General features: G+C 52.6%; 1 protein-coding gene across 2 annotated transcripts in view; it reads right to left on the bottom strand.

The window, feature by feature from the left end:
• ATP2A3 (ATPase sarcoplasmic/endoplasmic reticulum Ca2+ transporting 3) overlaps window positions 1-17,044 on the bottom strand; it is a 55,204-nt gene that overhangs the window by 5,622 nt on the left and 32,538 nt on the right. The window contains exons 9-16 of one of the 2 annotated variants that reach the window (XM_038759265.1): window positions 15,927-16,015; window positions 15,396-15,498; window positions 12,595-12,726; window positions 10,079-10,204; window positions 7,460-7,678; window positions 1,833-2,168; window positions 1,100-1,320; window positions 657-859 (exon numbers count right to left, since the gene is read on the bottom strand). In XM_038759265.1, coding sequence (XP_038615193.1) covers window positions 657-859; window positions 1,100-1,320; window positions 1,833-2,168; window positions 7,460-7,678; window positions 10,079-10,204; window positions 12,595-12,726; window positions 15,396-15,498; window positions 15,927-16,015 — 1,429 coding nt within the window. The remainder of the gene's footprint in view (window positions 1-656; window positions 860-1,099; window positions 1,321-1,832; window positions 2,169-7,459; window positions 7,679-10,078; window positions 10,205-12,594; window positions 12,727-15,395; window positions 15,499-15,926; window positions 16,016-17,044) is intronic. The other variant, XM_038759266.1, reaches the window with a different exon arrangement.

Below are 17,044 nucleotides of genomic sequence, written 5' to 3' on the forward strand. Positions count from 1 at the left end.
GCCTCGGTTATCTCATCTGTAAAATGGGGATTAAGACTGTGAGCCCAGGTGGGAGATGAATTGTGTCCAACCTGATAAGCTGATTAGCTTATATCGAACACATCGCTTAGTGCAGTGCCTGGCACGTAGTAAGCACTTAGCAAAACCATGAAAAACACAAAAGGACAGCTACCGGTTGTCCGCCTGGACACCCGCCGTCATGATTAGGGATGGATCGCCCAATACCCCTGACTCCCCCGCAGTGACCCAGCATGGACCACCCAACACCCCGACTTTCTCCTCTCCACCCGTCTCTCTCCCAGTGACCCAGCACAGATCATTCGACCCCCCGGCTCTCTCCTCTCAATCCCCGACTCGCCCCCGTGACCCCACAGGGATCACCCCACACCCTTGACTCTCCTCAGTGACCCTGCACAGACCCCGTGACACCCCTAAATCTCCTCTAGTGACTCTCCCCTCCCCATCCCTGCCTGGGCAAATGGGTCAGAGGAGGGGTAACTTTTCAGCTTCAGACCCCCACCGGTCTCCAGCACCGGTGTGGATGGCAGGATCCCAGCCCTCCGGGCCCAGGAGGGTCTCCCCACCACGGCTCCCCGGGCCACGGCCTTCTTCCCACGGGCCTCTCGGCTTCCAGGCCATCCCCCGGCGCCTCTCACCCCCGATTGCCAGGTAGCGGAAGAGGAGCCAGCCGCTGATGAGGGGCTCCCGGGGGTCACGGGGCTTCTTCTCCATGATGTCCAGGTCCGGGGGGTTGAAGCCCAGGGCCGTGGCTGGCAGCCCGTCGGTCACCAAATTGACCCACAGCAGCTGGACGGGGATCAGGGCCTCGGGCAGCCCCAGGACGGCCGTCAGGAAGATACTGAACACAGAACCGGCCAGGAGGTCAGGGGTCCAGCTTGGGCTGAGATATTGACCCTAGCCCTTCCCGGCATCCAAAGCCCTCTCCCCTGGGAGGCCTTCCCAAGTTGGGGCCGCTGGCCCGGCCCTCCCCCAGGCCCCATCCCCGGGGGTCAAGAGGTCCCCAGCGGTTCCTCAAGGGCAGGGGGCAGGGGAGGACCGTGAGCCCGTGGAGGAGGGCCCGTTGGGCGGCCAGACTCACCAGACCACCTCGCCGACGTTGGAGGAGATGAGGTAACGGATGAACTGCTTCATGTTGTTGTAGATGGCGCGGCCCTCCTCCACGGCCGCCACGATGGTGGAGAAGTTGTCGTCCGACAGCACCATCTCCGCCGCCGACTTGGCCACTGCCGTGCCGGACCCCATGGCGATGCCGATCTCCGCCCTCTTCAGCGCCGGGGCGTCGTTCACTCCGTCGCCCGTCTGCCGGGGGAGCAAGGGGTGCCATCAGGGCTGAGGGATGTTTTCGGGATGCCAACCCGTCACTCCCATCTTCCCCATGCCCAGTCTTATGCTGTGAGCCCACTGTTGGGTAGGGACTGTCTCTGTATGTTGCCAACTTGTACTTCCCAAGCACTTAGTACAGTGCTTTGCACACAGTAAGCGCTCAATAAATATGATTGATTGATTATGCTCTGCAAACAATCGGCTCTCAGTTTAGGGCTCTGCACACTCCAAGCGTCCAGTACAGTGCTCTGCACTCAGCAAGAGTCCAGGGCAGCGCTCTGCACACCAAAGGCTCCGTGACAGTCGATGACGATGGTGACCGTCTCCCATCTTTCGCCACACCTACACCTTCCCGCAAATGTCCCGCACCCGGCCCCAGGAGAGGGGACCGCCGGGTGGGGTGACGGCCCCGGGGGTAGCGCCCCTCACCCCACCGGGACCCCCGGCCGGCAGCTGGCAGGGGACGGGCGCGACCCCCGGGCTCGCACCATGGCGGTGATCTCGTGGAAGGACTGCAGGTACTCGACGATCTTGGACTTGTGGGCGGGCTCCACACGGGCGAAGCAGCAGGCCGACCCGCAGGCGCGCCGCTGCTCCTCCGGCGTCAGGTCGTCGAACTCACGGCCGGTGAAGGCCCGGCCGGCCGCCTCCTCCGTCTGGGACAGGATGCCGATGCGCCGGCAGACGGCCACGGCCGTGGCCTTGTTGTCCCCGGTGATCATGACCACGCGGATGCCCGCCTGGCGGCACAGCTCGATGGACGCGCTCACCTCCTGGCGCGGGGGGTCCAGCATGCCCACGCAGCCCACCAACGTCAGCTGGCTCTGCCGGGATTGGGGCGAGCGGCTGGGGTCAGCTGGCTCCCAACCCTCCTCCGGGAAGCCCTCCCACTTAATCCCCCCTGCTTGGGGGTCTCTGCAGCCGCCCCAGGCCTCTCTGAGCCCTCCGGTCCCAACTCCCCAGACTCTCGCTGATGCCAGCCGGCTGAATGCTGTTCTTGTAGCTGGGGGGATGGAACCAACTTGTTGCCAACTTCTCCTTCCCAAGCGCTTAGTATAGTGCTCTGCACACAGTAAGTGCTCAATAAATACAATTGAATGAATGAATGAATGGACGTATGTGTGGACATGTGTGTCCACCCCAGGTTGGCAGCTCCTCCAGGGCAGATGGGCTCAATTACCTCTACCGCACTGCCTCAGGAGCTTAAACAAAGGCAAGTGCGCAGCACTGTTTGCGATAGGTGCCCAGTATAGTTCTCTGCACCCTAGTAGGTACCCAGCGCCGCACCCTGTATCCAGAAGACGCCCAGCATAGTGCCCTGCATCTCTGTGTTCCCCTCCCGGCCTGTAAAGAGGCTGAGGAAGCCCTGGCCAGCTACGGCTGAGGGAATCGCAATGGGCTTTAAGGCAGAAAGGGGAGGCCCGGGAAGCCTGGAGGAAGAACTTCCTGGTGGTCCAGGAATAGGAAGTCCAGAGAGGCTGGAGGGAGAACTTCCTGGTGGTCCAGGAATAGGAAGTCCAGAGAGGCTGGAGGGAGAACTTCCTGGTGGCCAAGGGACAAGAGGCCCGGGGAGGCTGGAGGGAGAACTTCCTGGTGGCAGAGGGATAGGAGACAGAGAAGCAGCGTGGCTCAGTGGAAAGAGCCCGGGCTTTGGAGTCAGAGGTCATGGGTTCGAATCCCGGCTCCGCCACATGTCTGCTGTGTGACATTGGGCAAGCCACTTAACTTCTCTGAGCCTCAGTTACCTCGTCTGCAAAATGGGGATTAAGACTGTGAACCCCACATGGGACAACCTGATCACTTTGTATCCCCCCCAGCGCTTAGAATAGTGCTTTGCACATAGTAAGCGCTTAACAAATGCCAACATTATTATTATTATAGGAGACCCAGGGAAGCTGGAAACAGCATGGCTTAGTGGATAGAGCACAAGCTTGGAAGTCAGAAGGACCTGGGTTCTAATCTCGCTACATGTCTGCTGTTTGACCTTGGGCAAGTCACTTTTTCATTCATTCATTCATTCATTCAATCATATTTATTGAGTGCTTACTGTGTGCAGAGCACTGGACTAAGCGCTTGGGAAGTCCAAGTTAGCAACATATAGAGACGGTCCCTACCCAACAGCGGGCTCACAGTCTAGAAGGGGGAGACGGACAACAAAACAAAACGTATTAACAAAATAAAATAATAAAATAAATCGAGTAATAAATACGTACTTAACTTTTTTGGGCCTCAGTTACCTCATCTGTAAAGTGGGGATTACGACCGTGAACCCCACGTGGGACAACCTGATTAGCTCGTATCTACCCCAGCACTTAGAACGGTGCTTGGCACATAGTAAGAGCTTAACAAATACCGTCAACATCATCCTCTGTAAATCGGGGATTAAGACTGTGTGCCCTACGTGGGACAACCTGATTAGCTCCTATGGAAAGAGCGCGGGCTTGGGAGTCAGGGGTCATGGGTTCGAATCCCGCCTCCCCCACATGTCTGTTGTGTGACCTTGGGCAAGTCACTTCACTTCTCTGTGCCTCATCTGTAAAACGGGGATTAAGACTGTGAGCCCCACATGGGACAACCTCATCTCCTTGTATTCCCCCCAGGGCTTAGAAGAGTGCTTTGCACATAGTAAGCGTTTAACAAATACCAACATTATTATTATTACCCCAGCACTTAGAATGGTGCTTGGTGCATAGCAAGAGCTTAACAAATACCATCAACATCATCCTTTGTAAATCGGGGATCAAGACTATGTGTCCCACGTGGGACAGGGACTGTGTCCAACCTGATGAACTTGTATGTACCCCAGCACAAAGAGAAGTGTTTGGCACACGGAAAGCGCTTAACAAGTACCATTATTATTATTATTCTCAAGGGATAAGAGGGCTGGGGAGGCTGGAGGGAGGACTTCCTGGTGGATGAGGGACAGGAGGCCTGGGGAGGCTGTTGAGATGAGGAGATGAGGGGGTGCGGGTGGACCTCACTGGACCTGGCCTGGCCTGAGTAGCTGCTCGAGATCTCTACCGGCTATATGGGGTCCTGGAGGGATGGATGGAGCAGCGTGGCTCTGTGGAAAGAGCCCGGGCTTTGGAGTCAGAGGTCATGGGTTCAAACCCCGGCTCTGCCAATTGTCAGCTGGGTGACTTGGGGCAAGTCACTTCACTTCTCTGTGCTTCAGTTCCCTCATCTGTAAAATGGGGATGAAGACCGTGAGCCCCCTGTGGGACAACCTCATTACTTTGTAACCTCCCCAGCGCTTAGAACATGCTTTGCACATAGTAAGCACTTAATAAATGCCATAATTATTATTATTTTTATTAATTGTCAGCTGTGCGACTTTGGGCAAGACACTTCATTTCTCTGGGCCTCAGTTACCTCATCTGTAAAATGGGGATTAGACTGTGAGCCCCCCTCGTCCCCCTCTCCATCCTCCCCATCTTACCTCCTTCCCTTCCCCACAGCACCTGTATATGTGGATACATGTTTGTACATATTTATTACTCTATTTATTTATTTATTTATTTTACTTGTACATATCTATTCTATTTATTTTATTTTGTTAGTATGTTTGGTTTTGTTCTCTGTCTCCCCCTTCTAGACTGTGATCCCACTGTTGGGTAGGGACTGTCTCTCTATGTTGCCAACTTGGACTTCCCAAGCGCTTAGTCCAGTGCTCTGCACACAGTAAGCGCTCAATAAATACGATTGATTGATTGATTGACAACCTGATCACCTTGTAACCTCCCCAGCGCTTAGAACAGTGCTTTGCATATAGTAAGCGCCTAATAAATGCCATTATTATTATTATTATTATTATTATTATTATTATTATTATTATTATGGATGGTCATGGGCTGCCGGGCTCATCCCCACCCGCTGACCCACGATGGCGGTTTCTGGCTCCCCCTGGTGGCCTTGCTAGCGGGTGAAGGAGGCTCCTAAATAATAATAATAGTATTTATTAATAATAATAATAATAATAATAATAATAATGGCATTTATTAAGCGCTTACTATCTGCAGAGCACTGTTCTAAGCTCTGGGGAGGTTACAAGGTGATGAGTTTGTCCCAAAGGGGGCTCACAGTCTTAATCCCCATTTTACAGATGAGGAAACTGAGGCAAAGAGAAGTGAAGTGACTTGCACAAAGTCACACAGCCGACAATTGGCAGAGCCGGGATTTGAACCCATGACCTTTGACTCCAATGCCCGGGCTCTTTCCAATGAGCCGCGCTGCTTCTCTATTATCATTATTATTATTATTAATAATGGGATTTATTAAGTGCTTACTATGTGCAAAGCACTGTTCTAAGCGCTGGGGAGGTTACAGAGTGATCAGGTTGTCCCACGGGGGGCTCACAGTCATGATCCCCATTTTCCAGATGAGGTAACTGAGGCCCAGAGAAGTGACTTGCCCAAAGTCACACAGCAGACATGTGGCAGAACCAGGATTCGAACCCATGACCTCTGACTCCCAAGCCCGGGCTCTTTCCACTGAGCCGCGCTGCTTCTCTATTATTATTATTATTATTAATAATAATGGGATTTATTAAGTGCTTACTATGTGCAAAGCACTGTTCTAAGCGCTGGGGAGGTTACAAAGTGATCAGGTTGTCCCACGGGGGGGCTCACAGTCTTGATCCCCATTTTCCAGATGAGGTAACTGAGGCCCAGAGAAGGGAAGTGACTTGCCCAAAGTCACACAGCAGACATGTGGCGGAACCAGGATTCGAACCCATGACCTCTGACTCCCAAGCCCGGGCTCTTTCCACTGAGCCACGCTGCTTCTCAGAGAAGTGAAGTCACTTGCCCAAGGTCACACAGCAGACACGCGGCCTGCTAAGCCATGTCCCTGGTATCCCACTTCCTGGAGGAAGGGGGAGGGGAGAGGGAGGAAGAGGAGGGGAAGAGGGAGAAGGCTGTGGGAGCAGGAAGGGCTAGTGGGGGGGAGGCAATAATAATAATAATAATAATAATAATAATAATAATAATAATAATGACATTTATTAACCACTTACTATGTGCAAAGCACTGTTCTAAGCACTGGAGAGGTTACAAGATGATCAGGTTGTCCCACGGGGGGGCTCACAGTCTTCATCCCCATTTTACTGATGAGGTAACTGAGGCCCAGAAAAGTTAAGTGACTTGCCCAAAGTCACACAGCTAATTGGCGGAGCCGGGATTTGAACCCATAACCTCTGACTCCAAAGCCCGGGCTCTTTCCCCCGAGCCATGCTGCTTCTCTAATAATAATGGTGGTATTTGTTAAGTGCTTACTATGTGCGAAGCACTGTTCTAAGCGCTGGGGGGGAAACTTGGTGATCAGGTTGTCCCACGTGGGGCTCACAGTCTTAATCCTCATTTTACAGATGAGGGAACTGAGGCACAGAGAAGTTAAGTGGCTTGCCCAAGGCCGCACAGCTGACAGGTGGATGAGCCGGGATTCGAACCCATGCCCTCCGACTCCGGAGCCTGTGCTCTTTCCACTGAGCCACGAGGCAACCAGCCTGGAAGTCCTCGGGCCTGTTATATTGTTCTATTAGACTCTCCCAAGCGGTTAGTCCAGTGCCGCCATTCAATTGTATTTATTGAGCGCTTACTGTGTGCAGAGCACTGGACTAAGCGCTTGGGAAGTCCAAGTTGGCAAATATGGAGGCGGTCCCTACCCAACAGCGGGCTTACAGTCTAGAAGCAGTCTAGAAGCCCCCACCCAGTGAGCAGCGTGGAGAAGCAGGTGGCTCAGTGGAAATCAATCAATCAATCAATCGTATTTATTGAGCGCTTACTATGTGCAGAGCACTGTACTAAGCGATTGGGAAGTACAAATTGGCAACACAATGGAAAGAGCCCGGGCTTTGGAGTCAGAGGTCATGGGTTCAAGTCCCGGCTCCGCCGATTGTCAGCTGGGTGACTTTGGGCAAGTCACTTCACTTCTCTGGGCCTCAGTTCCCTCATCTGTAAAATGGGGACGAAGGCTGTGAGCCCCCTGTGGGACAACCTGATCACCTTGTAACCTCCCCAGCGCTCAGAACAGTGCTTTGCACCTAGTAAGCGCTTAATAAGTGCCATCATCATCATCGCTCCATAAATTTGGCAGGGAGCACCAGCGGAGTCCTCACCTCATAGGCGGCGAACTGGGTGGCGTCCTCCAGCTGCATCTCCTCCCTCCTGGGCGGGTCATCCCGGGTGGCCAGCGCCAGGCAGCGCAGGGTGTCGCTGCCCGTGCCCCACGCCCGGATGCGTGCCAGGATGGCCTCCCGCACCGTGTTGGTGAGCGGGACCGCGCGGTTGCCCACCCGCACGGAGCTGCAGCGCTCGATGACACTCTCGGGGGCCCCCTGTCAATCAAAGCGATGGGCTGGGGACTCGCACCCACACCCCTTGACCCCAAGGCCCATCCTCATCGCCCACCTAGGCCCAGCCCCCCGGCCCTCCCCGATGCCCAGGACGCTGGGGAGTCGGCCGGACCGGATCCGGTGGGCGGGCGACCGACCCTGGCCTTGCTTCCCACCTCGAAGCACTTGGTACGGTCATCATCATCAATCTTATTTATTGAGCGCTTACCGTGTGCAGAGCACTGTACTAAGCGCTTGGGAAGTCCAAGTTGGCAACGTATAGAGACAGTCCCTACCCAACAGTGGGCTCACAGTCTAAAAGTGCCTCCAGGGCCTAGTCATAATAATAATAATTGTGGTACTTGATAAGCGCTTACTATATACCAAGCACTGCGGTGGGTCCAAGCAAACCGGGTTGGACCCAATCCCTGTCCCACGTGGGGCTCACAGTCTCCCTCCCCATTTTACAGATGAGGGAACTGAGGCCTGGACAAGGGAAGTGACTTGCCCGAGGTCACACGGCAGGCAGGTCGAGGAGCCGGGATGACAGCGCCTGGCACGTAGTAAGCGCTTGTGATGGTTATTATTATTATTATACAGAGAAACAGCGTGGCTCAGTGGAAAGAGCCCGGGCTTTGGGCTATGTCGCCAACTTGTACTTCCCAAGCGCTTAGTACAGTGCTCTGCACACAGTGAGCGCTCAATAAATACAATTGATTGATTGATTGATTTGGAGTCGGAAGGCACGGGTTCAAATCCCAGCTCCGCCAACTGTCAGCCGTGTGACTTTGGGTAAGCACTTAACTTCTCGGTGCCTCAGTTCCCTCATCTGTAAAATGGGGATTAAGACTGTGAGCTCCCTATGGGACAACCTGATCACCTTGTAACCTTCCCAAGCACTTAGTACAGTGCTCTGCACACAGTAAGCGTGCAATAAATACGATTGATTGATTGATTGATTTGGAGTCAGAAGGCACGGGTTCAAATCCCAGCTCCGCCAACTGTCAGCCGTGTGACTTTGGGTAAACACTTCTCGGTGCCTCAGTTCCCTCATCTGTAAAATGGGGATTAAGACTGTGAGCTCCCTATGGGACAACCTGATCACCTTGTAACCTTCCCTAGCACTTAGTACAGTGCTCTGCACACGGTAAGCGCTCAATAAATACGATTGATTGATTGATCGATTTGGAGTCGGAAGGCACGGGTTCAAATCCCGGCTCCGCCAACTGTCAGCCGTGTGACTTTGGGTAAGCACTTCTCGGTGCCTCAGTTCCCTCATCTGTAAAATGGGGATTAAGACTGTGAGCTCCCTATGGGACAACCTGATCACCTTGTAACCTTCCCTAGCACTTAGTACAGTGCTCTGCACACAGTAAGCGCTCAATAAATACGATTGATTGATTGATCGATTTGGAGTCAGAAGGCATGGGTTCAAATCCCAGCTCCGCCAATTGTCAGCCGTATGACTTTGGGTAAGCACTTCTCGGTGCCTCAGTTCCCTCATCTGTAAAATGGGGATTAAGACTGTGAGCTCCCTATGGGACAACCTGATCACCTTGTAACCTTCCCTAGCACTTAGTACAGTGCTCTGCACACGGTAAGCTCTCAATAAATACGATTGATTGATTGATCGATTTGGAGTCGGAAGGCACGGGTTCAAATCCCGGCTCCGCCAACTGTCAGCCGTGTGACTTTGGGTAAGCACTTCTCGGTGCCTCGGTTCCCTCATCTGTAAAATGGGGATTAAGACTGTGAGCTCCCTATGGGACAACCTGATCACCTTGTAACCTTCCCTAGCACTTAGTACAGTGCTCTGCACACGGTAAGCTCTCAATAAATACGATTGATTGATTGATCGATTTGGAGTCGGAAGGCACGGGTTCAAATCCCGGCTCCGCCAACTGTCAGCCGTGTGACTTTGGGTAAGCACTTCTCGGTGCCTCGGTTCCCTCATCTGTAAAATGGGGATTAAGACTGTGAGCTCCCTATGGGACAACCTGATCACCTTGTAACCCTCCCAAGCACTTAGTCCAGTGCTCTGCACACAGTAAGCGCTCAATAAATACGATTGATTGATTGATTGATTTGGAGTCAGAAGGCATGGGTTCAAATGCCGGATCCGCCAACTGTCAGCCGTGTGACTTTGGGTAAGCACTTCTCGGTGCCTCAGTTCCCTCATCTGTAAAATGGGGGTTAAGACTGTGAGCTCCCTATGGGACAACGTGATCACCTTGTAACCTCCCCAGCGTTTAGAACAGTGCTTTGCACATAGTAAGCGCTTAATAAATGTAATTATTCTTATTATTATGTAGTTCTGGGAGCTCAGGGGGAGAACTGTGAGGGGGTGGGTACCCCAGGGGGGCTCCTAGCCTCCACCGGCCCCGCGTGACGCCCCGGCTCTACCTTCACAAACATCTTGCTGCCGGACTTGGGGGTGCCGGACCCGGTGGGCGAGCAGTACACAGACATGGACTTGCGGTCCCGGGAGAACTCCAGGGTGAACTCCTTCCTCATCAGCTGTCGGAACACCTGTAGGGGGGTCGGGATCAGGGTTGGGGGGTCGGTCAGAGGCAGGAGAGGGGGTCTCAGGGGGCTGGGCCTGTGCGCTTCCCCATATCCCGGGAGGCGGTGGGAGAAGGGAGAAATTGGGGAATAGCCAGCCCTTCCCCTAAGGCCTAGCAGGCTGATGGATCTGGTAATAATAATAATGATGATGATGGTATTTGTTAAGCGCCTACTATGTGCAAAGCACTGTTCTAAGCGCCGGGGGGATACAAGGTGATCAGGTTGTCCCACCTGGGGCTCCCAGTCTTCATCCCCATTTGACAGATGAGGTCACTGAGGCCCAGAGAAGTGAAGCGATTTGCCCCGTCACACAGCCGAGAAGTGGCGGAGCCGGGATTCGAACCCACGGCCTCTGACTCCCAAGCCCGGGCTCTTTCCACCGAGCCACGCTGCTTCTCTGGTAGCGGGAGGCGAAAGGGGACAGGGAGGGGAGGGGAATTAAAGCGCTTAATACAGTGCTCTGCACACAATGAGCGCTCAATAAATAGGATGGACTGAATCGGGGCTAGGAAAGAGGGAGACGGGAGGGGGCTGGTGGTTTGGAGAGCCGCTCTGCCCCTGGCTCCCCACAGGGCCCCGGCTGAACCTCTGGGCCTCAGTTTCCCCATCTGTAAAATGGGAACGCCACCCCCGCTCAAGAGCGGCAAGGCCGATGGGAGGCAGGATGGCCTAATGGGGAGAGTGAGCCCAGACTGAGCCCCCTCCTCCCAGACGATTGATTGATATGTTGCCAACTTGTACTTCCCAAGCGCTTAGTACAGTGCTCTGCACACAGTAAGCGCTCAATAAATATGATTGAATGAATGAATGAATGACCGAGCCCCCTCCTTCCTCTCCCCCCCTCCCTCTCCCCCTCCTCCCCATCCCCCCCGCCTTACCTCCTTCCCCTCCCCACAGCACCTGTATATATGGATATATGTTTGTACAGATTTATTACTCTATCTATTTATTTTACTTGTACGTGTTTATTCTATTTATTTTATTTGGTTTATATGCTTTGTTTTGCTGCCTGTCTCCCCCTTCTAGACTGTGAGCCCGCTGTCGGGTAGGGACCGTCTGTATATGTTGCCAACTTGGACTTCCCAAGCGCTTAGTACAGTGCTCTGCACACAGCAAGTGCTCAATAAATACGATTGAATGAATGAATGAATGAATGAGAGTGCGGGGCAGGTGTCTGGAGGCTTGGCTTCTAGACCGCGCTCAACCGCTGGGTCTCCTGAGGTGAGAAACGTCACCCCTCTGTGCCTCAGTTTCCTCCTCGATAAACTGGGGACAAGGTGCCTGCTTCCCCCAAACTTTTAAGACCTTCTAGACGCCCCCCACCCCCGCTTCTAGACTGTGAGCCCACTGCTGGGTAGGGACTGTCTCTGTATGTTGCCAACTTGTCCTTCCCAAGCGCTTAGTACGGTGCTCTGCACACAGTAAGCGCTCAATAAATACGATTGATTGATTGATTGATTGATTGTGAGCCTCAGGTGGGATGGGAACTGTATATATGTATACATATATATGTATATATATACACCTATATATATATACCTGTATATATATATATATACACATATATACCTATATATACATATACATAGATAGACAGATAGATAGATACCTATATATGTATATATGTATATATATGCCTTTATATATATACCTGTATATGTATACCTGTATATATGTATATATGTTTGTACATATTTATTACTCTATTTATTTATTTATTTTACTTGTACATATCTATTCTATTTATTTTATTTTGTTAGTATGTTTGGTTTTGTTGTCTGTCTCCCCCTTTTAGACTGTGAGCCCCCTGTTGGGTAGGGCCCATCTCTATATGTTGCCAACTTGGACTTCCCAAGCACTTAGTCCAGTGCTCTGCACACAGTAAGCGCTCAATAAATACGATTGATTGATTGATTGATTGATTGATTGATTGTGAGCCCCAGGTGGGATGGGAACTGTATATATGTATACAGTTACCTGTATATATGTTTGTACATATTTATTACTCTATTTATTTATTTTACTTGTACATATCTATTCTATTTATTTTATTTTGTTAGTATGTTTTGTTTCATTCTCTGTCTCCCCCTTTTACACTGTGAGCCCGCTGTCGGGTAGGGCCCGTCTCTATATGTTGCCAACTTGTACTTCCCAAGTGCTTAGTCCAGTGCTCTGCACACAGTAAGCGCTCAATAAATACGATTGATTGATTGATTGATTGATTGAAGCCAATCTGATGACCTTGTATCTACCCCAGCATTTAACCCACAGTGCTCAGTACCCAGCACGTGCTGACTCAGTGCCCAAAATGCCACAAAGAAGGGTGCTGGCGCTCCTCCGCCCGCCCCGCTCACCGAATTGGAGGCGCTGGCCCGCTCCACCTCGGAGAGGGAGCGGAGGTCCACGTCGAACACATTCATCTTCTCCACCAGGCAGGTCAGCGCCGTTTCCGTGGCCTCTCCGACCTTCTCGTACACTTTCTTGGCCTGGGTGGGCGGGAGGCGCTGACCTTCAGGGAGGCCCAGGGTGGGGCGTGGGGGGATGAGGGTCTGGGCTCCTCTCCCGGAGGGAGGGAGAACCGGGGGGCTTTGCCCCCTCTGACCAACAGATGCGGGGAAATCAGCGGAGAGCGGGCAAAAACCCCGGCCTCTCCCATTAGATCCACCCTGGGCATCATCTGGGGGTTCTCCACGACTACTACACCTATACACCCAAACATCCGCACACAAACACGTGTGCACACCATATGTACTCATGCAATCAATCGTATTGAGCACTTACTATGTGAGCCCACTGTTGGGTAGGGACTGTCTCTATATGTTGCCAACTTGTACTTCCCGAGTGCTTAGTACAGTGCTCTGCACACAGTAAGCGCTCAATAAATACGATTGATGATGATGATGTACTTCTCTCCTTCTCCAGCCCAGCCCGCACCCTCCGCTCCTCCACCGCTAGACTCCTCACCGTACCTCATTCTTGCCTGTCCCGCCATCGAACCCCGGCCCACGTCCTCCCCCGGGCCTGGAAAGCCCCCAATCCCTCTGCCCATCCGCCAAGCTCGCTCTCTTCCTCCCTTCAAGGCCCTACTGAGAGCTCACCTCCTCCAGGAGGCCTTCCCACACTGAGCCCCTTCCTTCATCTCCCCCTTGTCCCCCTCACCATCCCCCCCATCTTACCTCCTTCCCTTCCCCACAGAACCTGTATATATGGATATATGTTTGCACATATTTATTACTCTATTTATTTATTTTACTTGTACATTCTTTTCTATTTATTTTGTTAGTATGTTTGGTTTTGTTCTCTGTCTCCCCCTTTTAGACTGTGAGCCCACTGTTGGGTAGGGACTGTCTCTATATGTTGCCAACTTGTACTTCCCATGCGCTTAGTACAGTGCTCTGCACACAGTAAGCGCTCAATAAATACAATTGATGATGATGATGTACTAAGTGCTTGGGAGATTACAGCACAATCTGACATTCATTCCTTCATTCATTCTATCATATTTATTGAGCGCTTACTGTGTGCAGAGCACCGTACTAAGTGCTTGGGAGGGTACAGCACAATCTGACTTTCATTCATTCATTCATTCAATCGTATTTATTGAGTGCTTACTGTGTGCAGAGCACCGTACTGAGTGCTTGGGAGGGTACAGCACAATCTGACATTCATTCCTTCATTCATTCAATCGTATTTATTGAGCGCTTACTGTGTGCACAGCACCGTACTAAGTGCTTGGGAGAGTACAGCACAATCTGACATTCATTCCTTCATTCTTTCAATCGTATTTATTGAGCGCTTACTGTGTGCAGAGCACTGTACTAAGTGCTTGGGAGGGTACAGCACAGAGCCCACTGGTGGGTAGGGACTGTCTCTAGATGTTACCGACTTGTACTTCCCAAGTGCTTAGTACAGTGCTCTGCACACAGTAAGAGCTCAATAAATACGATTGAATGAATGAATGAACAAAACAAAACAAGTGGACAGGTGTCAAGGTGACAGACACATTCCCTGCCCGTAGGGAGCTTACAGACTAGAGGGGGAGACAGATATTAATATAAATAAATAAATTATGGATCTGGACGTAAGTGCTGTGAGGGTAGGGGCGGGGGTGGTAAATAAAGGGAGCGAGTCAAGGTGATGCAGAAGGGAGCAGGAGAAGAGGAAAGGAGAGTTTTATCGGCAAAGCTTTGAAGGAAGCTTTGTAGAAGCAGTGTGGCTCAGTGGAAAGAGCATGGACTTTGGAGTCGGAGGTCATGAGTTCAAATCCCGGCTCTGCCAATTGCCAGCTGTGTGACTCTGGGCAAATCACTTCACTTCTCTGTGCCTCAGTTACCTCATCTGTAAAATGGGGATTAAGAGTGTGAGCCCCCCGTGGGACAACCTGATCAGCTTGTAACCTCCCCAGCGCTTAGAACAGTGCTCTGCACATAGTAAGCACTTAATAAATGCTATCATTATTGTTATTATAAGGAGGGGAGAGGAATTGTAAGTCGAAAATGAGGAGGGAGGGCATTCCAGGCCGGATGCAGGACATGGGTGAGAGGTCAGTGGCAAAATAGATGGGATCGAGATGCAGTGAATAGGCTGGCATTAGAAGAGTGAAGTATGCGGGCTGGTTTGATGATGGTGACGATGATGATGATGGCATTTATTAAGCGCTTACTATGTGTAAAGCACTGTTCTAAGCGCTGGGGAGGTTACAAGGTGATCAGGTTGTCCCACGGGGGGCTCACCGTTTTAATCCCCATTTTCCACATGAGGGAACTGAGGCCCAGAGAAGCGAAGTGACTTGCCCAAAGTCACACAGCTGACAATTGGTGGAGCCGGGATTTGAACCCATGACCTCTGACTCCAAAGCCCGGGCTCTTTCCCACTGAGCCACGCTGCTTCTCTTTGGAGTCGGTTTGGAGTCGGAGAGCAGCGAGGTGAGGCAGGAGGGGGCAAGGGGATGGACCGCTTTAAAGCCGACGGTGAAGAGTTCCTGTCTGATGCAGAGCCGGATGGACAACCATGCACACACAAACACCCCCGGCCCCGAGTGTTTGGGCACACACGTGCGCACACAACACACACGCACCCCGGCACGCCTCCTCTCCCACCCAGCCCTGCGGGCATGCCCCCCCATAGGCAGGTGCCCGCAGAGAGGTGCACCCACCTCGTTGTAGTCCAAAGAGGAGTCATTGCAGAGGGCGCAGATGGTGGCCACCTCCACGAGCCCGTCGTACTGGCCGCAGCGCACGGGGACACCGTCCTTCAGCCTGCGGCCGAGCCCGGGGGGAGGACCAGGTTACCGCTAACCGGGGTCCGTCCCCTGGGATGCCCATCTCCCCCCGGCCCGGCCCTAGGGAGGGGGATCTCCCCTGAGAGCGAGACCCAGATGGCTCTGTGTGTGTGTGTGTGAGCATACACCAGGCCCAGTCAACCTCCAGCCACACAGCTGGGGTTCAGCTGGAGGAGAAGGAAAAGGAGGAGGGAGAAGAAGAGAAGAGAGATGAGGAGGGGGCAGAAGAGGAGAAGAAAGAAGGGGAGGAATCTCTCCAGGCCTGGTGTCTGTGTGTTTCTAGGATGGCGTGTCCAATGGGCCGCCCTCCCTGGCTCCTAGGCCTCTGTTCTCTCCCCCCCATCGTCCAGAGCCCCAGCGGTCCCCCCAGCCCCCAGCCCCCAGCCCAGACTCCTTCCCACGCACACAGAGCCTTCGGGGGCGTAGGTGGAGCCGGTGATGCTGAACTCGTGTAGGCTGCAGCCCTGTTCCTCCACTTTGTCCAGGATGAACATCTGCGGGGAGACCACGGAGGGGACGTTAGAGGCCGGGGCCTGGACCGCACCAAACCCCCGTCCGTCCCTGCTGCCCCTCAGCTCTCTGCGCTGCTTGTTCCCACTGCCCCTGACCCGCCACTGTCCATCCCTAGGGCACTGACTTCTCTCCATCCCTGACTCTCCCGCAGGGATCCAGCACAGACCATCCACCACCTCTGACTCTCCCCCATTGACCCAGAATGGACCATCCAACACTCCTGACTCTCCCCTCTCCGTCCTTGATTTTCCCTCAGTGACCCAACATGGACCACCCATACCCCTGACTCTTCTCTCTCCATCCCTGCCTCTCCTGCAGGGAAGTAACAAGGACAAGGAAGTAACAAGGACAAGGAAGAGAGCTAGCTCTCTTCCTCCCTTCAAGGCCCTACTGAGAGCTCACCTCCTCCAGGAGGCCTTCCCAGACTGAGCCCCTTCCTTCCTCTCCCCCTCACCCCCTTCTCCATCCCCCCCATCTTACCTCCTTCCCTTTCCCACAGCACCTGTATATATGGATATATGTTTGTACATATTTATTACTCTATTTATTTATTTTACTTGTACGTATCTATTCTATTTATTTTATTTTGTTAGTATGTTTGGTTTTGTTCTCTGTCTCCCCCTTCTAGACTGTGAGCCCACTGTTGGGTAGGGACTGTCTCTATATGTTGCCAACTTGTACTTCCCAAGCGCTTAGTACAGTGCTCTGCACACAGTAAGCGCTCAATAAATACAATTGATTGATTGATTGATTGACATTCATCTATGGTCTACCCAACACCCCCAGGACCTCTCTGAACCTCTAACGTAGCCCCCACCAGCCCCCCAAAACGGCTGCCCGGGCCAGGCCAAGAGGAGGACACCCCAGAGTCTTGGTCAGATTTTCATAATAATAATAATAATGGTATTTATTAAGTGCTTACTATGTGCAAAGCACTGTTCTAAGCGCTGGGGAGGTTACAAGGTGATCAAGTTGTCCCCTGGGGGCTCACAGTCTTAACCCCCATTTTA

This window comes from Tachyglossus aculeatus, chromosome 17 (assembly GCF_015852505.1).
Source record: "Tachyglossus aculeatus isolate mTacAcu1 chromosome 17, mTacAcu1.pri, whole genome shotgun sequence".
In the NCBI taxonomy this organism is placed as follows: Eukaryota; Metazoa; Chordata; class Mammalia; order Monotremata; family Tachyglossidae; genus Tachyglossus; species Tachyglossus aculeatus.